The sequence below is a fragment of the Oreochromis aureus genome, linkage group 7 (assembly GCF_013358895.1).
Source record: "Oreochromis aureus strain Israel breed Guangdong linkage group 7, ZZ_aureus, whole genome shotgun sequence".
Taxonomy (NCBI): domain Eukaryota; kingdom Metazoa; phylum Chordata; class Actinopteri; order Cichliformes; family Cichlidae; genus Oreochromis; species Oreochromis aureus.
This window is the reverse complement of record NC_052948.1, coordinates 42,653,021-42,663,275: the sequence shown is the minus strand read 5'-3', so window position 1 is coordinate 42,663,275 and position 10,255 is coordinate 42,653,021. Positions and strand designations below refer to the sequence as shown.

General features: G+C 42.4%; 1 protein-coding gene across 1 annotated transcript; it reads right to left on the bottom strand.

Moving 5' to 3' along the window:
* Positions 1-558: 558 nt before the first annotated feature.
* ggcx (gamma-glutamyl carboxylase) lies at positions 559-7,399 on the bottom strand. The gene is made up of 15 exons (XM_031742455.2): positions 7,186-7,399; positions 6,764-6,967; positions 6,520-6,678; positions 4,966-5,131; positions 4,802-4,880; positions 4,606-4,712; positions 4,364-4,527; positions 3,988-4,289; positions 3,654-3,785; positions 3,196-3,347; positions 2,944-3,113; positions 2,711-2,841; positions 2,482-2,629; positions 1,452-1,656; positions 559-1,359 (listed from the first exon to the last, which is right to left on the bottom strand). Exons 1-15 carry the CDS (start codon positions 7,208-7,210, stop codon positions 1,200-1,202), a joined length of 2,304 nt encoding a protein of 767 aa, XP_031598315.1. The 5' UTR covers positions 7,211-7,399; the 3' UTR covers positions 559-1,199.
* Between the last annotated feature and the right edge of the window lie 2,856 nt (positions 7,400-10,255).

Here is a 10,255-nt window from a genome sequence, read left to right as displayed (position 1 = left end):
AGTTAAGTTGTGGTAACTGGAAGCATAGTTGGCGCCGCCGTAAAAGGGATGCAAAGTGTTTCATTTTGCAGACAGATGGTGATTTAGCAGACTTACAGCCAGTAAAATAACAGTGCAATATGATATGAAACACAAAACTTTGTCTTTATCTTGCTGCCTGGAATTTATTTCATGTAAAACTTTAAAATCTAACACCCTTTGATGACTGGTAGCTTTTGATGAAACTTTGTCACTGGACACTCTTCAGACAGCAATTAATAACCTAATAGTTTTGGGGGTTTTTGACGTGACTGGACCTCCACTACACATTTGTAGCCAAACAACTCCTGAATAATGAAGAGATTGTGATTGTGTGTCTTAGCAAATCATTGCCTGGAAATCCATGTTGTAGATTTATATGTATTTATATTGTGTGCCGTGTGTCATTCTGTGCCATAATGCCAGCCTACAGTGAACACTGGACGTCTGCTGTAGCACTTTATGAAGGGTAATGTGTACAATACTGACACCAATAAAAGGAAAAAGAATTCCCTATTTTCCGCAAGCTTGTCGTCAGACTCATTTCAATATCAAAATTTATTTTCATCAATAGATCTCCATAAGAAAAATGACAGAAAAGACTTTTCTCCCTTGCACTGTACCAAAGCTGGTTAGAACGTTAAACTGACTGAAGTATCATGAATATTTGTAAACATAATTTATCTCAAATTGTTCTAATCTAGTTGGAGCTGGCAGATAAACAGAAAAGGAAGAGGAGTTTTTGACCACAGGGATCCTGTTCACTGAGATCTGTCCCTTTGAAACATAAAACCCTTCCTATTCAGTCACATGCTTCCACCTGCTTCACTTCTGTCATTCAAAACAGCATTAGCATTTTTGCACACACACATATGCTCCTCTAGAAAATAATGCCTGGTATCTGTTTAAGCGCACTTATTTTTAAGAACAACACTTTTTTTTAAAAAACGGTCATTAACAAAAGCTCTAACCACGTAGTGACTTTACATTTGGACGTAATCTGAAATGTTTCAGAAGAGAAAACAGGAAAAAAAAGACGCTGTGATCTCCGGGCAGTGATGTCCCAGTGTAGTAACAGTCCAGTAGTAACAGTGCGGACACACACGCACTCACATTGATGGGAATGTGTCATCCAGCACCTACAGGCAGTTCACCGAGTATTTTTTTTGGCCTCAGTGGCATTAAAGTTCTGCATGACCGACTTCATCTTTGAGCCGTTCGTCTTGACTGGCTTCTGCTTGAGGTTCCTTCATGTTGGCGTAGGCAACTTCCCTCGTCAGCTGCTCGAGCGGAGGCAGACCCACTGCCAGGTTTCTCATTGCAATGGCCGTCATCAGGATTCTGGAAGACAAATGCAGAGTTCGCGTGTTTGTTTAGTTGGTTTTTCTACACTTTGTCTGCATCTGTGCGTTCTCAGAGAGCTCAGCACTCACCCTCTGCGTATTGTGTAATACTTCTTCACGGCAAATCGCTGCAGTCGCTCCAGCACGCCGGCCTCCCTGCGTTTCTTAACTTCCTTCATCCGTCGCTGCCTCTTCAGGAACAGCCGCACAATCGGGTCAGTGGCGTTGACCTCCGAACCCTCGTCATCATCTGCAGCCATGAGAGGCTGCAGCTCGGGAGGAAGTGGTTCAGTTTCTGTGGGGTGAGACGGATTCAAGTAAAGCAGGCACACCAGGAGAGAGCTGAATGGGATTTTTAGTGACATGCAGATCAGCCACCGACAGGTGAATGGAAATATATTGATTGTTTCATTAAAATGTAAAGTCACCTCGACTTTGTTATACACCACCAGACTAAGCACACACCCCCACCCCACGAGTAGCATCATAAACTTTTATATACAGTATCTACTGTATTGTTTACAGTGTCGGCCTTCTTTACTGATTTTTAACTGCATTTTCTTTTGGTTATGTATTGCTACATCCTTAATGAGCTAGAGAGGCCAGTTTGAGATAGTTTGGACATGAGAAGCTGTCAGGCACAAGGAACAGAGGAATGTGAAGTGAAGGAGGACATGCAAAGGAGGAGGCAGATCATCTGCTATAGCGACCTCTAAAGGGAGCAGCTGAAAGAAAAACAGAAGGCCTCCAGCACGTACACACATCTGCGGTTGTAACTGGAGTAACAACTTTTTAAAGTATTCCAGCAGGAAGTTGTGTCTCACCACAATGCAAAAACTACTCTGGAACGGCTCAGGGAGCTAAGGGAACAACTTTAACTTGTGCCTCCAAATTCCAAAGATCCAAACCCAATTGAGCATCCATGGAAAGAAAGGGGAGAACAAAAGCAAGCCACAATCTGAAGAATCCTCTGCCCTGTTTTGTGGGTACATGGGTAACCTACACAGCACTGAGCATGTATGTTTTCAAATCTTTCTCAGGAACCTTACCACTATTCTGTAACCACCTAAAATAATCCACTAAATGCTATGCAATGTGTTATTTTTGAAAGCATCTTCACCTGTTCCATTGCGAACACGCTCCTGGATTTCATACAGCTTGGTGAAGTTCTTCTGTAGTGCCGCCTCTGTGGTGTTTACATAGACGTACATGTAGCAAGAGGGGTCCTCGGACACTGTGTACACCTTATGATAAGCCCCGGCAGGTACCTACACAAAGCCACAGTAAGGTAAATACTAAAACAAGATAAAGAGCAAAGCATGAACAGTGACAATGGTGAGCAGCTGTACCTTTATCTGCTCACCGGGCTGCAGAGTGTAGTTCTTCTTCTCCTCCACTATCTCTACATTCACCTGGCCCTGCAACACCTGGATGCTGGTGTTGCCCAAATCTTCACTCACAAAGTTTTCCAAGTGGAGACCTAAAAAGGGAAGATAACAATAACACATAATGAGGAACAAAACAACACACCATACATGGCTTTTTCATCCAAAAGAAAAACTGTAAAAGTGAGGTTTGTAACCTGGGAAGTCAGCAATAAAGACAATCTCGGTCTGATTGTCCAAACTTCCCTCGATCTCCTGGAACTTGGTCCTCCAAGGCGAGAGGTCCACCAGCAGAGGCATGAGCCATTTGTTCGGTTTGAAAGGTGACCATTCAGCCCTCACAATGTCCACACGAGGATCAAAGATCCTTAGAAAAGCATTCAGAGCAGATTTAAACCTCATCCTTTTACAATTTTGACAGAAGGCTAAAAAACAAAAAGCTCTCGTACCTTTGCTGGAAGCGTTCATTGATGGACACCCAGATGTCAAAGTAGATTTCAGGATCGGAGATGTTATAGCGAGGCAGGTACTGATGGAGGCATGTAGCATACTGCTTCAGCATGTCTCCGTGGTCCTTCCAGCGACGGCTCTGTGTGAACACCTACAGCAGGCAGATTGTAAATTGGAAGAGCAAGAATTTAGGAAAGACTGCAATCTAAAAAGGTCAAGGAAAGGCAGTTTTGTTTATTAAAGAAACATCCATATACAGATGGAGACACTGTCGGGAGAAATTAAAGGAATTCCAAACAGCACAACTTAAAACAAAAATAGCACAGATTACAGTTATAACTAATGCATAATATTAATAATAACAAAGCACTTCTGTAAGCACTACTTTTTGTTTTGTTTTTTTTTAGCTCAGATAGCAAACGTTATCGAATCTGACAGTGTTTCCCCTCTAACTCACCCCTGGGTTCAGATATCCAGTTTCACCCGTTTTCCTGTCTTTGTAGGTGATTTTAACATGCTGATGGCTGCGAGAGTGAACCATCATGTCCCATGAATATCCGTACAGGCCATTAGTCCAGTTGTTATAACCCTTGACAAAAAAAAGAAGTTTAAATAAAGTCATAAATCACATCACCATTTTCACACTTCAAATTCACCACTGAGTGTAGTGGGCTTTCAGCTCTCTGTTGACAACAGATTGAGCAACCAATGGTCTCAGCAGATAACTCAGAGAGGGCTTCATGGATGAATGTGTTATCTATACAAGCATTTCGAAACAAAGATCTTAGTACCTGTGTGATGAAGTGGGAGTAGGGCATGAAGAACTGTTCCATTAAGTAAAGAACAGTAAAAATGGCTCCCAGCTTGTGTTTTAGTCTCAATTTGGATGGTTTGGCAGCAGCTGGGGTCTGTCTTTGCTGAGTGCCACTGCCTTGGATTTCTTCGTAAACACAGGAAGGGCTGGGCTGGGACCCCGGTGAAGTGAGGGGCAGGACTGGCCTGAGGAATGATGGAAAATGGGCAAAAAAATTTCTTGGCCAGTCAGGGTAGCAGAAGAGAGGACTGGTGGCCAGCATTGTGTAGGGAAACATCCCTGTGGAGGATTAAGACGGAGGTAAAACGACAGCACAGAATTAAAAGTATTCCTTTAAAAAAAGAATAACTCACCAATGCTGAAGAGCTGCGAGTTCATACAGTGGAAGTAGCTGACAAAGAAAAATGCGTAAGGCCGAGTAACGTCAAAAAACAGCAGATAGCCAGCGGTCAGATCCAAAATGAGACCGCCTCCATGCACCACCAACAGGCTTACTAACTCCACAGGAAGAATCAGTCTGATAAAGGAGGGGAAGGCATGATCAGAAACAAAGTACTGGGAAAATCACAGGTAAAGGCTTCAAAAAAATACCTACTTGAAGGGGTCAAACAGCCAATGGTGAGCCAGGTATGACATTGAGTATCCCTCCACCCAATCAGCATCCAACTTCTTCACTCCAGCAATGAAGTATACTATAAATATCTTTGAGGAACAACAGAGATGTCATTAGGTGACTTATGAATCCATAAGATGAAAAACATGTATCATATATATGAGCTAAATAAACAAACCTGAGCTCGCAGCAGTGTGTAATTCCACAGAGGCACATGAGCATTTCGTACAGAGGGTCTCCGCAGTCCATCGATAGACCTACAAAAACACACGCGCAGGCATCAATGAGAGAAACAAACAAGCACAAACACACACTCAGGTAGATTACTAAACATCACCGTACCAGTATCTGTTGCCATCCATGAGTGTGAGCTGAAATCCAATGAGGCCGTAGAGGTAGGAGTGATTGTTCCAGGTGGTTTTGTCCAGGAAGAAGATGTACCAGTACGTGGAGAGGAACATGAGGCAGGAGAGGCGGTAGAAGCAGCCGAGCATGATTCCCGAAGCGCCTTAAGTCAAAAACAAGAATCGCAAAAATAAATAAATTCTTATCGTTAATGAGTCTGTTTTTACACATGAATAGTATCTCCTAACTATCCTGACTCTATGGAAGCTTGTTTCCCCCACTGAAAACAAAAACGCTTTTCATATCAGGTTATTTACTCAAAGTTTGAGTGAGTAAGTCAAGATTTTGTAGATAATAAGCTAAAATGTTGACTCATGGATGGCAAAACACTTTATTTTTCCAGTGGTGGAAACAAACTTTAAAAAAACTCAGCTTGTGAAGACTTTTTTTTAAAAGGGAACTTGTCACATTGAATTCAGAGTGAAGTCATTGCAATTAAGTTTGTTGTAAAGCGACATTTTAAATGGAAATGATTAGTTTAACTAGGCATCAAGGGCTAATCAAGATGCTGGTGTTGCATTATGGGAAATGTAGGACCCAGCTTCTTTTTTTTAAACAGTAACTTTTGGCTTTTTACCAGACTGACCCACCGCTCAGTGACATCACAAGCAAACAGTGGATCGGACTGACTAACCGAGGGACACTGCAATGAGGCAACTTGTTAATGTGACAGTGACTTTATCAAGACACTAATCATTAATAAAACAGTTGTAAGCACAAAAGTGAATGAAAAGTAATTTTATAAAAGTAAAAAGTTGTCAACACCACATGCATACCCCGCTTTATCTTTCTTTGACTCTAATGGGATCATTCATCACTAAAAGAATATTATGTTGTATTTAGTAACTTAGTTACTTAAACTTACTTCTAAGTTATTAAATGGTTAAAAGCAGCAATGGCTGATGTTTTCTGACTTTCAGGATCTCATAACAGCAGAAACCCAAAAAATGCTCAACTCTGAGGGTGAGTGGTCGGGCTGCATGCTACGTATGTGCAAATCTGGCCTCTAGTTTCATTCCTTTACTGTCTCTCTCTCTCTCTCTCTCTCTGCAGCTTGTATCCAAACTCCTGGGTCCAAAAGAAACAGCCAAGACTGAGCGACTACTCTGGGGGGGATAAGAGGTCCAATTTTATAGAAATCTATGCAAAATTGCCCTTCCACTCATTTAATCTAATTACTAGTCAACACTTTTAAACTTGTTGGTTATACGTGAAAAACATGTATAACTTTAATAAGGCTGATGTGTCCTAGCTTTGTATCTGCTGTCTGTTTGCTTTCTTGCTCAATCTTTAGTGAGCTCTACCTTTTCATTGATTTAAAACTTGCAAGAGTCGGCTGGCTTGGGGGGAAAAAATGTAAGTGGAAAAATGCAGGCATGTGTTTCCCACAGAGAGCGCTTCCTATTAAAAAAAAGACTGCATCCACTCAGACTCAAAAACAGGTGTTCTCTCAAGTCGGGAATAAACCTAAAAACACTCAGCCTGACCCACCGAGGAACATCACCACGTACACCAGGTACATCCAGTCCAGTGGCAAGGGCTGTAAGAAGTTGAAGAGAGGAAAGCGACACACGGGGGCCCCATCCAGGTACTTGTAGTCCAGGTTACTGAGGCCACGTTCCTGTGTAATGTCTATGACCATCAGCAAACCTGCACAAAGTATCAAAAGCATCACAGCAGGTCTGAGACAGTCAGTATACCCAGCAGGCAGACTGTACAGGTGTGATTAATTTACCAAACAAGCAGCGGAAGATGCCCAGAGATGCAGGATCCGTGGGGCGGTTCAGGAGAGACACAAAGCTGTGCCAGGAAGTCAGGTCCTCCTTCTTGAAGCCAAATATTTGCTCCATCTTGCTTCTGGTGGGCGTTTGTTCACGTTTAGGAGCTTTGTGCTGGTCCTTTGCAGTTTGATCATCTCCATCACGGCGCACAAAAGCGCCTGCAGGGCACAAATTGGAGTTTTTATGTACTAAACACGAAGTGAATTAACTCACTCACGCAGAGTCCCTGCGTGAGTTACAAACCTTCCAGCTCTCATTTACACACTGAACACGGCTCGGGTTTAGACATTATTTGCTACATGTTGGTCTAACTGGTTATTACGTTATTACATAAACAACAACCCCGCACGATGTGCCACTGCAACAATAACCTCACCTGCCGTAGCGTCTCCCGCCTCCATGTTAGACAAATGCCGGGTTCTGGTTCGGGACAGGGGGGAGGAGGGTCTCTCTGCTCTCCCTGACCCAGGTGCGGGAGTTCTGTGCGGTCACCGACAAAGTTTACGTGTCACAGCTCCACACACAGTAGTGTGTCAGGCGGACAGGAGGACAGGAGGAGGCGGCGGAGGAGGAGGATGGGACAGGAGCGATTGGAATGTTGTGAAAGAGGTGCTTTTCGTCTATTGGCTGATTCCCACTCTGGCCCCACCCACCAGAGGGCGTTTCTTAGACGTCACATCCTGGTTGAGACTCAAGAATTTCGTCGTCCCTGAATTAGGTCATATCTTGGTGTCGTACGTGACCGAACCGAGCTACCTGAAAATGAGAAAGCTCAGCCGTCACGTCTGTTTGTGTGTTCGTGATGTTACTGTAGCTTTATTTCATTTTATCCTCCAATTTAGATCCAGATTCAATCACTCCGTTCCGTTTTTGACGATTGAAATCCCCCCCAAAAAAGATGTATAACTGAATGTTTAGAAAGTATAAAATACAATGCAACATTATAACATGACTTTTTTCATGTTCTAATTTTTTCAAGGTACTTAATTAGTTATTTAAGATAAGACTGCTTTGTTAGGAAGACAACAGTAAGAGAAATAACAACTTGTTACAACAAAGGGTTGCAGAAGAGCATGTCTGAATGCACAATATGTCAAATCTTTAAGCAGATGGGTTGCAGCAGCAAAAGAGCACACCAGATGCGGCTCCTGTCAGCTAAGAATGAGAAAACTGAAGCTAAAATTCAAATGGGCTTGTCAAAAATGAACAAGAGTGGATTGCGAAGACATTGCCTGGTCAGGTTAGTCTCAAATATATGTACATGTGGATATTTTCATTTTGGGATGTGGCACCAATCCACACCCCATAGTCTGGACTTGGGCCACCTCTCCAGCAGCGTGGGCATTGTGGTGAAGAGAAAGCTGAACATGAAAGCAAAACCATCTATTTACTCTGGGGCAGACCCAGGACACACTGGAGAGACTGCATCTCTCAGCTGGCTGGGGATTTTTCCCTGGATGACTTGTCTGGGCTTCTCTGTTCAGGCTGATGCCTCTGTGATGGACGGACAGACAGAAGGACTGACTTTGGATTGTGGTGGAACAAGAAATTCTCATCATGGATGTGCAGTCAGTATTTCTGCACCAACTGTTTGATGCTATCGTAACGATATAGACCAAATTATCTTGGCAATGTTTCCAGCACCTTATTGAATCTGTGCCATGAAGCGTTAAGACAGTTCTTAAAGCAAAAGCGGGTCCAGCCATTGACTGGCGAGGCCCGTGGCTTTATATTGTAGAGCTAAGTAGAAAGAGGGACCCTCAGGCAAGCAGCTGGTGATGGTGGGGAGAAGGAAGACACCCCTGTAATTGTGCTTGCATTTTGTGCACTGGATCACTTTAAATTCCAGTTCATCTGTTTAAATTAGGAAGGCCGTTCACATTCATCATATTCAATCCCATAAAACCTTATACAAAGTTTTTATTTAAAAGTACTGTTAAGATAAACTTGTTTATGTAAATTTATCTCAGTATATTTAACAGGTAATTTAGAACATGTAAATTACACGTAATAACACATTACACATCTTCCAGGAAACTGTACCCTGCAACACATAACTGCATTTGAAATTATTAAATCACAACGCGTCACTATTTCATTTACGTGTGTAATTCCGCCGTCTTACAGTAGATGGCGCCGCTGAGCTCAGCTGCTACATCAATGTGCTACTTACGTGACGTAAAACCGTTACTAGATACCACCGATAGACGAAGAAGAATTACAAAAGTTACCCCTGGAATTTCAGGAGGTTCTCCTGCCAGATTAAGTTAAAATAGGATGCATAAGCTTTCCGGTTAGAGCGTATGTATCGCCGCCCCTCAGGTGCTATAAATGCCAAAGATATGGGCACATCGCTGCAGTTTTCAAGGGGAAACAGAGGTGCCCCAAGTGTGGAGGTGAAAACAGATTTGTGTGGGGATGATGTACAGGATAAATGCAGTAATTGTGGGGGGCAGCACAGGGTAAGTTATGGGGGCTGTGAAGTCAGAAAGAAGGCCATGGAGGTTGAACAAGTCAAAGCAGCTCACAACATAAGTCCCGCAGAGGCTGTCAAGAGGGTACAGAAGGCAAAGGACGCAACAGGACAGGTTCAACCAATGTCGACATCAGATTTAGTACAGACACGTGGAACTCATACAGGACTGACAGTGGAGAAGATTATTTTGTTTATTGCCGATGTTATAAATTGCACAGATCAAATGAAACACAAAACAGAGAAAATTAAAATAACTGTGAAAGGAGCAGAGAGGTTTTTTGGCATTAAAGATATGTCTTGGGAACATATCAATAAAAGACTTGGAGGGGAGGGGAAAGCAGGAGGACCAGGGGAGAGGACAATATGATTATCTGAATGCCAGAAGTTTGATTGCAAATGGACAAGAGTTTAAAGATTCATCAAAAAATGCAAAAAGAAACCAGAAATAATTATTATAAATAAGTATTATTAAGTGGTGCTTCAGTAATGTGGATTGGGACACATTTAGATTAGTTAGTGATCAGGAAATGCAAAAGATTGATATGAATGCTGGGGTGGATGATTTCAATTATTCTATTGGCAAGGCAGTTTTAGAGGCAGCAAACTGGGCGATAAAGAAGAAAGAAGGTATAAGGGAAAAGAAGGTCGTACCTTGGTGGACAAAGGAGTGTGATAAAGTGATTAAGCATCGAAATAAAGCTTTTAAGATATCAGAGAGGAATCACAGTTTTCAGAATTTCACTGAATATAAAAGATTTCAAGCTGAGGTAAGAAGAAACATTAAAAATGTAAAGAGGGACTTCTGGAGGGGGGTTTGTAATTCAGTAGGGAGGGAGACAAAAGTACTGAATGGTTGGTCAATGATTAGAAGGATGAATGGTATAAAAAGGGAGTATGGATATCCAATATTGGATGGAGAAGCAAGAGCTGTAAAAGATGAGGAAAACTATGTTAAAATCCATAGTTCAGG

Excerpts from the sequence above, each read along its gene's own strand:
- ggcx (XM_031742455.2), bottom strand. The coding sequence starts at position 7,210 with ATGGAGGCGGGAGACGCTACGGCAG. Across the intron at positions 6,968-7,185 it reads GGCGGGAGACGCTACGGCAG|GCGCTTTTGTGCGCCGTGAT; the intron begins GTGAGGTTATTG and ends TGTGCCCTGCAG. Across the intron at positions 1,360-1,451 it reads TATTACACAATACGCAGAGG|AATCCTGATGACGGCCATTG; the intron begins GTGAGTGCTGAG and ends TTTGTCTTCCAG.